At 43.6% G+C, this 15,895-nt stretch overlaps 1 protein-coding gene across 2 annotated transcripts; it reads right to left on the reverse strand.

Annotated features, from left to right (window-relative positions):
• Positions 1–24: 24 nt before the first annotated feature.
• si:dkey-246g23.4 (monocarboxylate transporter 2) lies at positions 25–15,573 on the reverse strand. Of its 2 annotated transcripts, none has more exons than XM_023985346.1 (5): positions 15,463–15,573; positions 13,300–13,572; positions 8,595–8,738; positions 6,756–7,625; positions 25–1,501 (listed from the first exon to the last, which is right to left on the reverse strand). In XM_023985346.1, exons 2-5 carry the CDS (start codon positions 13,535–13,537, stop codon positions 1,359–1,361), a joined length of 1,395 nt encoding a protein of 464 aa, XP_023841114.1. In that variant the 5' UTR covers positions 13,538–13,572; positions 15,463–15,573; the 3' UTR covers positions 25–1,358. The 2 variants fall into 2 exon arrangements, with proteins under 2 accessions (XP_023841114.1, XP_070299109.1); XM_070443008.1 differs by lacking the exon at positions 15,463–15,573 and adding an exon at positions 13,689–13,756.
• Positions 15,574–15,895: the final 322 nt, after the last annotated feature.

Consider the following 15,895-nt stretch of genomic DNA (forward strand, 5'->3'; position numbering starts at 1 on the left):
ATAAGCTCAAACAAGAAAGAGAGATGTGGGTTTAGATAGTTTATACTGGAAAGTGATCAAAAMATGAAACAGACACAACAGAGAATAGGAGTTTTAGTTCCATGGGATGGAAATGCTGTGGTAATTTGTTTATTTGATCTGGTAGTCTTCTGTAAAAGATAATAGGTGGGCTCTATCACTTGGCAGTCGGCCATTTCACGCACCCAAAGGGTTCTGGTGTGTGTGCGTGTGTACGTGACAGTATGCCTTTGTACGTGCGTGCATGTGTGTGTTTGTTTGCATGTGGTGGGAGATTCCCAAGCAAGTGTTTATGGAACAGCTGGCTTTAGCTAAACCTCAGTTTCTAGTTTATTATTCCTGGTTTATGGAAGGTGACACGTTTATTTAGGCTTATTTGTATTTTTCCAGCAGTAAGATTTTTATCAGAGTGCCTGTGTTATTGCAGTTTTGTGGAGTTTACTTATCTTGGAGGTATATTTTGCAAAAATATTGTAGAGCAGAGTGAATGGAAAGCACTTCATTTGTTGCCTTTGTGAGCAATGTTTCACAGTACACAATKTAATTTCCCCTTAAATGTCTCATGTTGGGAGGATGACAATGAGTTAATGTGTATGTACATATTTGTTCAGCTGTAGCTTTTACAATTTACTACTGCAAAGGTTATTCCGCCTATTACTACTGATCCACTAAACTTTTTACAACTGCCAAACTCATTATCTTACTAATTTCAMTTAGTGCCAGCTCCAGCAATAAATATATTCAGACATGATCCCCACTGAGTTTAGCCATAGACTCTACTTTAAAATACCTCTAAGCTCCACTAGAGGGAGAAAGTGTTATCAAACTTGTCCCAGCTATTTGAATGAGTCATATCAGATGCACTACACATGTCCTACAAAGCATTGTTGTGGAGGATTGCACCTTTTTGGTCATTATCACATTTTATGTTTTGTAGTGAGTCAAAAGTGAATCACTGCATAGTTGTTGTGATACTTGAGGCCATCTGGTAGAGTTTTCCTTATTAGCTCATTTAAACTCTGTGAAGAAAAGAGGTGTCTGCCAGTGCTGTGAGAGTGAATAAGGCACTAGTTTCTGCAGAAACAGTTTAGATGATAAATCTTCCGAAGAAGGAATGTGATTGTCACTATTCTGTTGAGGTCCTTGTCTGTTCAGCATCGTTGGACTCAGGAAGCTACCTTTGACCTAGCCCCCCTCGTCTTCTCTCCTCTCCACCTCATTCTCTCACCCACAGTTACAAAGACAATCTCCATCCTCGTACTCCCAGTCTGTACAGTCCTTTTTGCTCTGCTACCGTCCACTTCCACAGCCCCTCCCCCTTCTGGCTGTCCATAGGCGAATCATACATGTCCCTTCCTGGCTGACCCCTGAGCCCTGCGGTTCATCTGGTGCAGCAGGAGCAGGAAGAGGGAAGAAACGATGAGGGCCACGCCTGCCATGAGGAAGCCTGTCCCATAGTCATTCATCTTGTCTATAAGGAATCCTGGGTGAATAAAAGATGGGACACAATTATTACCACGTCCATGCATGTATTGTCATCTTCCGTAAACATTGGGATATAAGGAATTTGTTCCCCTCACTAAGGATTGCTTTCTATTGCCACACACTAAGCTGTTTAAGAACACCACAGGCCAACCCATATCTTGCTTTTCACCCTTCCTTTATGTTCGATTCGGCCTACACCGTTCATGTTCCGGGTCAGTTTGACCCATACAGTAAGTACATCAAGCTCATAAATGTATGATTTTAATCTCCTAAAATGTATTTTCTGGTAGCTGAGAATGTCCTTTTTCATATGCTTTTTTCCCTGAGTTGATAGACCAGCTGTTCAATTATTTTTGCTAAATGTTTGATTACTGTACCAAAGTCATAAATTAATCAAATTATGACATCTATGTAATTTCTTACTCATTTTTTGCCAAACATCAGATCACTGTCCCTCGGCCTTTGAATATCACAGGGAAACATACTTATATCCTTATGATCATCATGGATAGATCTTTACTGCACATAAAACCGTTAGTCTCTAGCACAAAGGTCAAGGTCAAATTTACTTAAAATTGGATTCAGATCAGTGTTGCTGAGCTTCTGAGCATCACAGGGAAATCAAACGTATATCTATGTGATCAGCATGGTTGCAACATTCCTGCTCAGGAAGCAGCTTGTTTCTAGTACACACTGCTCAAATGTTATATAGACCAAGGTGAAATTGTGGGTCAAATTCAAATCTGTGTTGCTCACCCTCTGAGCATCATAGAGAAATATACATATATATATATATATATATTACGTGTTTTACAAGCTTGAGATACATACTTAGGAAAGTAAACTCAGCAATAAAAGTTTTTTCAAAGATAAAGGAGCAGGATCGATTTGGAGGTGGAGGGTCTTTCATGGTCTGGGGCGGTGTGTCACAMCATCARCGGACTGAGCTTGTTGTCATTGCAGGCAATCTCAGCGCTGTGTGTTACAGGGAAGATATCATCCTCCCTCATGTGGTACCCTTCCTGCAGGCTCATCCTGACATGACAATGCCACCAGCCATACTGCTCGTTCTGTGCATGATGTCCTGCAAGATGGGAATGTTAGTGTTCTGCCATGGCCAGCAAAGAGCCCGGATCGCAATCCCATTGAGCACGTCTGGGACCCGTTGGATCGGAGGGTGAGGGCTAGGGCCATTCCCCACACCATATACTGACTGTTACTTTTGATTTTATCCCCCCCCACTTTGTTCAGGGACACATTATTCCATTTCTGTTCATCACATATCTGTGGAACTTGTTCAGTTTATYTCTCAGTTGTTGAATCTTGTTATGTTCATACAAATATTTACACATGTTAAGTTTGATGAAAATAAACGCAGTTGACAGTGAGAGGAAGTAAAAAAAATAATGCTGAGTTTAGAAGGCTCACTACTTTCAGCGCCGACAGAGATGGCAGCCTCGCTTCYCATTCCTAGGAAACTATGCAGTATATTGTTTTTTATGTGTTATTTCTTACATTGTTACCCCAGMAAATCTTATGTTTTATTACAAACAGTTGGGAGGAACTATTGGATATAAGAGCAACGTCAACTCACCAACATTACATCGGATCCTAACCGGCGACCCAAAACAACAGCGCCGCAGAAGGCTGCAGACGGAGCGGTCTTCTGGTCAGGCTCTCTAGACGGGCACGTCGCGCACCGCTCCAGAGCATACTACTCGCCAATGTCCAGTCTCTTTACAACAAGGTAGACGAAATCCGAGCAAGGGTTGCCTTCCAGAGAGACATAAGAGATTGTAACATTCTTTGTTTCACGGAAACATGGCTCACTCGGGATACGTCATCAGAGTCGGTACAGCCACCTGGTTTCTTCAGGCATCGCTCCGACAGAAACAAACATCTCTCTGGTAAGAAGAAGGGCGGGGGTGTATGCCTTATGATTAACGAGACGTGGTGTGATCATAACAACATACAGGAACTCAAGTCCTTTTGTTCACCTGCCCTAGAATTCCTTTAGGACTTCCTTTTCAACTCTTACCACTGCTTTTAATCAGYGCAAAGTGACCGGAACATGACCGAATACGAACAGTGTAGCTATTCCCTCCGCAAGGCAATCAAACAAGCTAAGCCTCAGTATAGAGACAAAGTAGAGTCGCAATTCAACGGCTCAGACACGAGAGGTATGTGGCAAGGTCTACAGTCAATCACGGARTACAAAAGGAAAACCAGCCCCGTCGCAGACCACGATGTCTTGGTCCCAGACAAACTAAACAACTTCTTTGCTTGCTTTGAGGACAATACTGTGCCACTGACACGGCCCACTACCAAAACATGTGGGCTCTCCTTCACTGCAGCTAACATGAGTAAAACATTTAACAGCGTTAACCCTCYCAAGGCTGCCGGCCTAGACGGCACCCCCAGTCYCATCCTCAGAGCATGCGCAGACCAGCTGGCTGGTGTGTTCACGGACATATTCAATCAATCCTTATCCCAGTCTGCTGTTCCCACATGCTTCAAGAGGGCCAACATTGGTCCTGTGCCCAAGAAAGCAAAGGTAACTGAGCTAAATGACTATTAGTAGCACTCACTTCCGTCATCATGAAGTGCTTTGAGAGACTAGTCAAGGACCATATCACCTCCACCCTACCTGACACCCTAGACCCACTCCAATTTGCTTACCGCCCCAATAGGTCCACAGACGACGCAATCACAATCACACTGCACACTGCCCTAACCCATCTTGACAAGAGGAATACCTATGTAAGAATGCTGTTCATCGACTACAGCTCAGCATTTAACACCCATAGTACCCTCCAAACTCGTCATTAAGCTTGACCCCGCCCTGTGCAACTGGGTCCTGGACTTCCTGACGGGCCGCCCCCAGGTGGTGAGGGTAGGAAACAACATCTCCACCCCGCTGATCCTCAACACAGGGGCCCCACAAGGGTGCGTGCTCAGCCCTCTCCTATACTTCCTGTTCACCCATGACTGCGTGGCCATGCACGCCTACAACTCAATCATCAAGTTTGCAGACGACACTACAGTGGTAGGCTTGATTACCAACAACGACGAGACGGCCTACAGGGAGGAGGTGAGGGCCCTCGGAGTGTGGTGTCAGGAAAATAACCTCACACTCAATGTCAACAAAACAAAGGAGATGATCGTGGACTTCAGGAAACAGCAGAGGGAGCAGCCCCCTATCCACATCAACGGGACAGGAGTGGAGAAGGTCGAAAGCTTTAAGTTCCTAGGCGTGCACATCACGGACAAACTGAAATGGTCCACCCACACAGACAGCGTGGTGTAGAAGGCACAGCAGCAACAACCACCCGAGCCACTGCCTGTTCACCTCGCTATCATCCAGAAGGCGAGGTCAGCACAGGTGCATCAAAGCGGTGACCGAGAGACTGAAAAACAGCTTCTATCTCAAGGCCATCAGACTGTTAAACAGCCATCACTAACTTTGAGTGGCTGCTGCCAACATACTGACTCATCTCTAGCCACTTTATTAATGAAAAATTGATGTAATAAATGTATCACTAGCCACTTTAAACAATGGCACTTTATATAATGTTTACATACCCTACATTACTCATCTCATATGTATATACTGTACTCTATACCATCTACTGCATCTTGCCTATGCCGTTCGGCCATCGCTAATTCATATATCTGTATGTACATATTCTTATTCATTCCTTTGCACTTGTGTGTATAAGGTAGTTGTTGTGAAATTGTTAGATTACTTGTTAGATAATACTGCAGGGTCGGAACTAGAAGCACAAGCATTTCGCTACACTCACATTAACATCTGCTAACCATGTGTATGTGACAAATCTATTTTTATTTTATTTGGTTTGATTTGGTGGAAAAATTACTTAAAATKTAATTTTAGTGATTTCAAACTCTGTTCCAGGTCAAATTTCCCCGGGAACATAAGGGAAGGGATAATCAACATAAAACTTGATTTAGCTACATTTTCTTTATCCTAATAGCCTTGTAAATGAACTTGAAACAGAATTTGGTGATCTGATATTTTGATACCGTGCTAATCCAAAGAGCTTTAATTGTGTTGATAATGATCCCTGGGCTGTAGTCTCTCTGCTAAGCCCCCTCTCTCTCTCAGCAGTAGTGTTTAATCAGAGGAAGGAGTAATGGAGAAATAGAGAGAGAAAGGACTTCCGGCAACTGGGTGGAACTCAACTCTGGCCGAGAAACAATATGGTTCCCTCTTACAAACTGGATCAGGCCTACATTAATTTACAAAGCAATTACACGGATCGTTATGATACAGTGAAAACTACATTCCTTCCTCCTGAAATCCAGCCTCTCCAACTTCAACAACTCACGTCTCTTCTCTATTACTGACAGGAAAATAATAAACTCAGTTAATTGTCTCCTGGTATAGCTATAGCCACAATTAAAGTCATGTTTTTTCTTTGGTGACCGGGCCAGAGCTTGACATAAGAGATTTTTCCACCTGATGTAGTGTTGAAGGTGCTCTGAGGCAAAACACTTTCTGGCATGCCCCGAGCTGTGTGGTGCTAAGCCAAGCCCTGATTTGGCAGCCTATATTTACTGTTATTGTTTAGACCAGAGGGGTAAAATATTACCACCTCAGTAATCAGCCCCAAATGCTATGGTTATCAGAGCTTTTCTGAAGGCAGTGGGGCACGTCTATTATACTGTTGGTATTCTTCCACTATGTTGTATTGTGTGTTTTTGGTCTGTGCTACAACAGAGTTAACKTTTAAGAGTACCTTTGCTATTTATATTTTTACCCAATGCTGTGCATGCAGTTGTTCACAAGGTCTATGAAGAATCATGGTCTGTGAAACATTATTTTACATTCAGACAAAGAGCTGGAGTGGAGTGTGTGTGCTAGAAGAGGAAGTCAATGGAGAGGAAACCCATCCCAGAGAAATACATTTATTATGGGGTCAATAGCCCATGAAATTAACTGTAAAGCACAATGATATATATTTGTGCACCGTCTCTGAATATAGGATCTCTGTATATGAATGTTAGTAAAAGCCATCATCTACTGGAGAATGACCATTCGAAGGAAGAGCTCAAATCCCTCAATGGTTAGCTACATGAAGTGATGTTCAATTAAAACCAGAACATAGTTACAGTAATCACACGGTTCATAACTCAAGGTTACATTTTCTATAAGCAAATGCCTTTTGGAATTGCACAACCAGAGACAAGGTCATAGAGAATACCCTTGAGCTAATGACAGATGAGCTCACCTGCGATGGGCGGCCCCAGGAGGCCACCGCTGCTGCGGATGAGCATGAAGAAGCCGAGGGCACTCCCCAGCCGCTGCACGCCTACCACCTCAGCCAGCACGGTGATGTGGATGGAGACGGTGGCCCCGTACACCAGGCCATAGGCTGAACTGAAGGCAGCCAGCTCAAGGAAGGAGGAGGCGAGGGGACACAGCAGCAGGACTATACCCAGCAAGATCACAGTGGCAGTCAGCTGCTGCACCATCTCCACTAGATGCAGGTTGGCCACCCAACCGAAGAACACCCGGCCCGTCAGGTCCAGAACTGCTGAGATGGACATGAGGGCAGTCGCCTGGTACTCCTCCACTCCCTGGCTCCGGGCATAGGGCACAAGGAAGAGGGCCGGGGCAAAAAAGCCCAAAGCAGCAAACACCCCGAACATGGAGTAGACCATGAAGCGGGGGTTGGTGATGAGTGTGTAGTCCACGTAGCGCAGGACTTTGCTCCATAGCTCAGCCTTTCTGGCCTTCTGGGCTTGGGCCTTACCTGTCACCTCCACTGTCCCTTCAGAGCTGGATTTAGTCTGGAGCAAGGCATCCAACGTCAAGTCTCCTTCCTCCTCTCTGACCTCCTTGGGAGGCAGCTTAGTGGGGGTGTTCAGGGGGCGCAGTAACATCCCACAAACACACAGGTTGAGCTGCAGGCCCCCCAYCACTAGCATGGCCCCCCTCCAGGAGTAGTGGTCCACCAGCAGCTGGAACAGGGGAGTAAACAGGAAGGTGATGATGCACTCTCCAGCGCTGGCCAAGGCGTTGGCCATGGGCCTCCTCTTCTCAAAATACCAGCCCACCATGGTCACTGTGGGGGTCCAGGTCAGGGCATAACCAAAACCTACAGGGTAAGTAAAGACCACAGCACTGTATGTGGGACTGGAGAAATAATTAATTTAAGGAAAGATTGGGATTGGGGGGTTGAATTTATTAGAAACATAGTTAAATTGCAGTCAATTCTCATAAATCATGAACAMAATGCATCAATGATTCGTATTTCCTTCAACTTTCTGAAGAAGTAACGTCTGTTTCAATGCGCCTGTGTGATGTTGTGTAGCCAGTTAGCATGCCTAAACAGTCATTTCTAAAAAGGCTTTCCCCAAAAACCTTCTCAATGAAATGTTGACTAGGCCTACCTGGCAGAATGATATCATGATGATTTGTATCATCGGGTGGGCATTTGTTTTGCAAACTCTTCCCATCACATGAAACACCGCTACAAGAACCGCTACAGACATCTAGCGCTAGCCAAACTCAATGGTCTCTAGCTGGTGCACAGTTGAATTAAAGGTCATCTACACCTTCACCCCCCCAAAAAAATCGTCTGGTGGTCTCCTGATTTAGTGTAAACATTTTTGTGGATTTATAATATCAAATGTGGTTATTTTTCTATTTAAAAAAAGTGTGTTGTTGAGAGTGAAAAACAGACAAAAATTGGGAAAAATCCCAAACCTGGAATAACAAATCTGAGAAAATGGAATTTGGCTAAAAATATTATAAATAATGTTAATTATCATGCTCTATGTATTCCTGTCTGGGGAGACTGAGATTAACATTACATGTCATGATAAACCTTAAGCGCAGACCAAGGAGCCCAACTCCCCCTGCCCTAGGACACTATTTTCTCTATCTATTGTGGTTTAGAAAGTAAGGAGTATTGAGATTAATTAAATGCGTATTATCTACTTGTTATTCACAACAACAATAAAAAACAAAAAAATGTGAAAAAATGTTTTATCACTTTTTGGGTCCTAACTAATTTGCATACCTGATCTATGTGTGTTTGTATCTATACTGTCAGACTACTTACCGGTTAGGAGCCCAACAGTGATGTAAAGTTGAACCAGGTTCTGGGCGTAAGCCCCAGCCACCATCCCCACACAGCTCAGTAGACCTCCTATCATCACCACGGKCCGGTGGCTGTAGCGAGCACTCAGAGCAGACGCCACGGGGGCTAAACAGGGAAACACAGGAGAGACAGTCAGACTAAGCATCAAAACTTTGTGAAAGACAAATGCAGCCAAGAGTTCTAAACTGATGTGAAGTTTACAGTGCTGATGACATTTCCATATTCTATTGTAATCCTGCTAATCTGCACTCTCATCTGATTGCAACTAGTTTGATTCATTTATCTGTTTCTCATCAACACATCTTGGTGCTCTTCATGTACACTCCATTTCTTTTATAGATGTATTTTCTCGTGGTTTTTACTCTTTGACTGAGGTGGCATCAATTACACACTCCGAAAGCTCAGGTCAGAAATGAGAGTGGTGAGCTTCAGCAAAACATAACTGTGCTTCTAGGGTGGGGGTCTGGCGACTAGGCGATTTATTTTTGCTTTTTCTTAAAATTTCATGCACAAGATTACTTTTTAATATATCACTTAACAACACTACAGCTAGCAAGATGGAATGTTAATGGGATGAATGGCCAAAATAAACGAGCGGCCTGCTTAGATTACTTTTGTAGACATAACATTTATGTTATATTTATTCAAGAGTCCCACCTAAAATAATCTGATGCCCAAAGATTTGCAAACAGGCATTATGTTGCAGTGTCATCCTCTGTAGATCCCAACACTCYTGGCTCCCTTGTTGTCATGAGACGCAGCTTAACATGGACTGTTCTGGGAAAATATGGTAGCGCTGACGGTAGGATATCATATATCATATAACAAAACTGCAACCTCAGGTAGGAAAAAGGCTTTCATATCAGTATATGCTCCAACCCAGTATGAGCCTACTTTTTTTTAATCTAACCGTGTTGGTGGCAAATATTACAGATTTTTCTCTGATCATACGTGTGGATATGAATGCCATTTTATTAACTTTGGCCACCAATCTCAAATGGCTTTCACACCCGTGTCGGTGGCATTTAGCAACCTGGTCAGGGATTTTAATCTTACTGACATATTCCTACGTCTAGACAATTTTGTTTTTACTCTGCTAGACATAAATCCTACTCCAGAACTGCATACTCAGATATTCATAATGCATCGATATGCCCATGTCCACTTTCTGATCATAGCTTAGTCAGAGCATCATGCCGGCATTTCAATGTAACGTTAATAAAGAACAAACCATTTTGTACTCTATTTGAAAACGAACTAGTTTAACTAACACAGATTGTTGGGTCTGTTGAAGATGTCCTTATCCAGCTCAGCATTCAACACCATAGTGCCTTCCAAGCTCATTACTAAGCTAAGGACCCTGGGACTGAACACATCCCTCTGCAACTGGATCCTGGACTTCCTGACAGGACAACCCCAGGTGGTGAGGGTAGGCAACAACTTATCCGCCACGCTGACTCTCAATACGGGGGCCTCTTAAGAGTGCATTCTTAATCCCCTCCTGTACTGCCTGTTACCCCACAACTGTGTGGCCAAGCACAACTCCAACACCATCATTAAGTTTGCCCGACGACACAACGGTGGTAGGCCTGATCACCGACGATGATAAGACAGCCTATAGGGAGGAGGTCAGAGACCTGGCAGTGTGGTGCCAGGACAACAACCTCTCCCTCAACGTCAGCAAAACAAAGGAGTTGATTGTGGGCACAGGAAACGGAGGGCTGAGCATGCCCCCATTTACATCGACAGGGCTGCAATGGAGCGGGTTGAGAGCTTCAAGTTCTTTGGTGTCCACATCACTAAGGATCTATCGTGGTCCAAACACACCAACACAGTTGTGAAGAGGGCATGACAACGCCTCTTCCCACCCAGGATGCGGAAAATATTTGGCATGGGCCCTCAGATCCTCAAAAAGTTCTACAGCTGCACCATTGAGAGCATCTTGACTGGCTGCATCACCACATGGTATGCCAACGGCTATCCTACCTCAAGGTGCTATAGAGGGTAATGCGGATGGCCCAGTACATCACYGGGTTCAAGCTCCCTGCCATTCAGGACTTTTACACCATGCGGTGTCAGAGGAAGTCCCTAAAAATTGTCAACGACTCCAGCCACCCAAGTCATAGACTGTTCTCTCTGTTACTGCTTGGCAAACTGTACCGATACACCAAGTCTGGAATCAAACAGGACCCTGAACATACATAAGACTGCTAAATAGTTAATTAAATAGTTAATCAAATAGCTACCCTGACTAGCTGCACTGACGCTTTTTGCAATAACTTTTTGGACTCGTTATATATGCTGCTAGTAATGTTAATTATCTGTCACTTTATTCCTAGTTATATATACACTACCGGTCAAAAGTTTTAGAACACCTACTCATTCAAGGGTTTTTCTTTATTTTTACTATTTTCTACATTGGGCTTTTTAACCAAAAAGGAGAGTGATGGATGACTGGCCTCCACAATCCCCCAACCTCAACCAAATTGAGATGGTTTGGGATGAGTCAGACCACAGAGTGAAGGAAAAGCAGCCAACAAGTGCTCAGCATATGTGTGAACTCCTTCAAGACTGTTGGAAAAACATTCCAGGTGAAGCTGGTTGAGAGAATGCCAAGAGTGTGCAAAGCTGTCATCAAGGCAATGGGTGGCTATTTGAAGAATCTCAAATCTAAAATATATTTTGATTTGTTTAACACTTCTTTGGTTACTACATGATTCCATATGTGTTATTTCAAGTTGTGATGTCTACACTATTATTATACAATGTAAAAAACAGTAAAAATAAAGAAAAACCCTTGAATGAGTYGGTGTGTCCAAACTTTTGATTGGTACTCTAGGTGTCCCTACATCACCCTGGCTAAAGCTGTTCAGCTGCTTACAACCCTATACTGACACCTGGTGGCTAATATCTCAGAAGACTGACATTCAATTTTTATTMATTTATTTATTTCACCTTTATTTAACCAGGTAGGCCAGTTGAGAACAAGTTCTCATTTACAACTGCGACCTGGCCAAGATAAAGCAAAGCAGTGCGACAAAAACATCACAGTTACAAATGGGATAAACAAACATACAGTCAATAACACAATAGAAAAATATGTATACAGTGTGTGCAAATGAAGGAAGGAGGTAAGGCAATAAATAGGCCAATTGTGGGAAAGTAATTACAATTTAGCAATTAAACACTGAAGGGATATATGTGCAGATGAGGATGTGCAAGTAGAAATACTGGTGTGCAAAAGAGCAGAAAAACAAAAACAAATATGGGGATGAGGTAGGTAGTTGGTTGGATGAGCTATTRACAGATGGGCTGTGTACAGTTGCAGCGATCGGTAAGCTGCTCTGACAGCTGACGCTTAAAGTTAATGAGGGAGATGTAAGTCTCCAACTTCAGTGATTTTTGCAATTCGTTCCAGTCATTGGCAGCAGAGAACTGGAAGGAAAAGCGGCCAAAGGACGTGTTGACCAGTGAAATATACCTGCTGGAGCGCGTGGTACGGGTGGGTGTTGCTTTGGTGACCAGTAAGCTGAGATAACTAGCAAAGACTTATAGATGACCTGGAGCCAGTGGGTTTGGCAATGAATATGTAGCAAGGACCAGCCAACAAGAGCATACAGGTTGCAGTGGTGGGTACTATATGGGGCTTTGGTGACAAAACAGATGGCATTGTGATAGACTGCATCCAATTTGCTGAGTAGAGTGTTGGAGGCTATTTTGTAAATGACATCGCTGAAGTCAAGGATCGGTAGGATAGTCAGTTTTACAAGGGTATGTTTGGCAGCATGAGTGAAGGAGGCTTTGTTGCAAAATAGGAAGCCGATTTGAGATTTAACTTTGGATTGGAGATGCTTAATGTGAGTCTGGAAGGAGAGTTTACAGTCTAGCCAGACACCTAGGTATTTATAGTTGTCCACATATTCTAAGTCAGAACTGTCCAGAGTAGTGATGCTAGTCGGGTGGGCGGGTGCTGGCAGCGATCAGTTGAAGAGCATGCATTTCGTTTTACTAGCATTTAAGAGCAGTTGGATGCCACGGAAGGAGAGTTGTAATGGCGTTGAAGCTCGTTTGGAGGTTTGTTAACACAGTGTCCAAAGAAGAGCCAGATGTATACAGAATCGTGTCGTCTGCGTAGAGGTGGATCAAAGAARCACCCGCAGCAAGAGCGACATCGATATATACAGAGAAAAGAGTCAGCCCGAGAATTGAACCCTGTGGCACCCCCATAGAGACTGCCAGAGGTCCGGACAACAGGCCCTCCGATTTGACACACTGAACTCTATCTGAGAAGTAGTTAGTGAACCAGGCGAGGCAGTCATTAGAAAAACCAAGGCTTTTGAGTCTGCTGATAAGAATACGATGATTGACAGAGTCGAAAACCCTGGCCAGGTCGATGAAGACGGCTGCACAGTACTGTCTTTTATCGATGGCGGTTATGATATCATAAACATAAACTGACATAAACATGTAGTAGAAATGAGTATAGTAGTAATAGTCAAAGAAATGTCCAGAAGGGTTGGAGCCTATATMTTGATCCATGTTTGCCTTGAATAATACTAGTTTAACTCACTCAGATTTCACTTTAAAGACAGTCCGATTTCATTAGACAGGTCAAGGWCAATTCAAGGAAAATCATGTTTTAATTGCCTTCGAATAAGGTTCTCACCTCCACAGTGTATGGTTGCCACAGTGATGGATGTAATCCAGGAGGTTCCTGTTGCTGTGGCCTCAAAGTAGCTGTGGATCTCCATGTAGAACACTCCGAAGGCCTTGATCACTCCAAAGGTCAGCCCAAACACCAGGAAGCAGGCCAGCAGGATGAACCATCCGTAGCCTCCATCAGGGGGGCCCACCGTAAGCTGCTGTCGCTCCCGCACAGTCCCACTCTTCACTGGGGAGTCCATTTCCAACCTTAGGCTGACAGGCTCTTCTCAAGCATCTATGGTAAGATACAGTAATAGATAAGTTAATATCAATTTGTTCTTATATCTGCCCATCCCGTTTAAACAGGTGTTGTTGTGACTCCATTTTTTTAATKGTTTTTTTWWATTTCACCTTTATTTAACCAGGTAGGCCAGTTGAGAACAAGTTCTCATTTACAACTGCGACCTSGCCAAGATAAAGTAAAGCAGTGRGACACAAACAACACAGGGTTACAAATGGGATAAACAAAAGTTCAGTCAATAACACAATAGAAAAGTCTATATACAGTGTGTGCAAATGTAGTAAGATTAGGTAAGTAAGGCAATAAATAGACCATAATGGCGAATAAGATATAAGGCTCCAACTTCAGTGATTTTTGCAATTCGTTCCAGTCATTGGCAACAGAGAACTGGAAGGAAACGCGGCCAAAGAGGAGTTGGCTTTGGGGATGACCAATGAAATATACCTGCTGGAGCGCGTGCTACAGGTGGATGTTGCTATGGTGACCAGTGAGCTGAGATAAGGCGAGGCTTTACCTAGCAAAGACTTATAGATGACCTGGAGCCAGTGGGTTTGGCAATGAATATGAAGTGAGGGCCAGCCAACGAGAGCATACAGGTCGCAGTGGTGGGTAGTATATGGGGCTTTGGTAACAAAATGGATGGCACTGTGATAGACTGCATCCAATTTGCTGAGTAGAGTGTTGGAGGCTATTTTGTAAATGACATCGCCGAAGTCAAGGATCGGTAGGATAGTCAGTTTTACGAGGGTATGTTTGGCAGCATGAGTGAAGGAGGCTTTGTTGCGAAATAGGAAGCCGATTCTAGATTTAATTTTGGATTGGAGATGATTAATGTGATTCTGGAAAGAGAGTTTACAGTGTAACCAGACACCTAGGTATTTGTAGTTGTCCAGTAGCGAGAGCGACATCATTGATGTATACAGATAAAAGAGTCGGCCCAAGATTCGAACCCTGTGACACCCCCATAGATTTGACACACTGAACTCTATCTGAGAAGAAGTTTGTGAACCAGGCGAGGCAATCATTTGAGAAACCAAGGCTGTTGAGTCTGCCGATAAGAATGCGGTGATTGACAGAGTCGAAAGCCTGGCCAGGCCGATGAAGATGGCTGCACAGTATTGTCTTTTATTGATGGAGGTTATGATATCYTTTAGGACCTTGAGCGTGGCTGYGGTGCACCCATGACCAGCTCGGAAACCAGATTGCATAGCGGAGAAGGTACGGTGGTCTCAGACAGTGATCTCAGTGCTATTACACAGGTAACTTGACCTTAGTTTCATCACTTATTGCCTCACAATAGCAAGACTTGAATTAATCATTATCACACCTTTTGTGGAATTATCAGTCCTGTTGTTAAAGCTCCCTCACAGTCATGCTGATTCCCACGTAAAATAGCCTTTGAGTGACCAAAACATCACCCATAATATTTTTATGTACTTTTTCTCTCATGTCAAACTATCAGGAAGTCTGAAAAGAGTGGGAGGGGAGCTAATAGTCTGAATGAGRGGGGAGCTCAACTTTTACTCACAGTTCTTTGAATTGCCTACGTCAAGCAATGTGTGCTCGATGCTGCAGTAAGATCGCCTCAAGCAAATTTGCTGATACACAAAGAACTCAAACAAATTGAAATTGCAACATCCAGTCCTGTCATACATCACATCATGGTTTCACTGTTCACGACCTTTAAGTAATCTACACCAGAGTACAACAGATGTGTGAAGTGCAGCCTTCAACACAGCATTATTATTGCCATCTGAAATAGTTGCCAGCTTCGCTGAACTCCAGAGATATTGCCAGAACTTTAAATAGCGGAAATATTACATTGCAATTTCTTTTAATTGTTGCAACAGGTGTTATGAGATAACATCTGAAAAAGTCACTGACCTGCCATTACCAGAGGTACATTATAAGAGCTACTGTATGGATGGTTTAGCTGCAATAGTGGTCTGATGAGTGGTTGGCTCAGTCAGTCCCGATCTGTAGGTAGAAAGATCACACTGACACTCACCAGCACAGACACCACATAAACTCTCCGCCAGGATACAAAGGTTAAAGATGGGGCAGAGAGGGGGGGGGGGGGGGTTGCAATACCTCACTCTACAAGGAGTTGGACTAATATAGTTCATGAACATAGTTGAGCGTGCAAAGATCATCTGCAGAGGACTTCATATAAAGTAGGGGCAACTTTGCATTATAAAAGGAATTAAGGGGTTTATAAGGCCAGTGTGACCATTACTTTTTAACCAGCCTCTCACTCTGCTGCCTAACGCTAGTACAAAATGAGTCTAATGCTGGTCATTATTTACATGTACATGTA

Source organism: Salvelinus sp. IW2-2015, linkage group LG4q.1:29 (genome assembly GCF_002910315.2).
Source record: "Salvelinus sp. IW2-2015 linkage group LG4q.1:29, ASM291031v2, whole genome shotgun sequence".
Classification (NCBI taxonomy): domain Eukaryota; kingdom Metazoa; phylum Chordata; class Actinopteri; order Salmoniformes; family Salmonidae; genus Salvelinus; species Salvelinus sp. IW2-2015.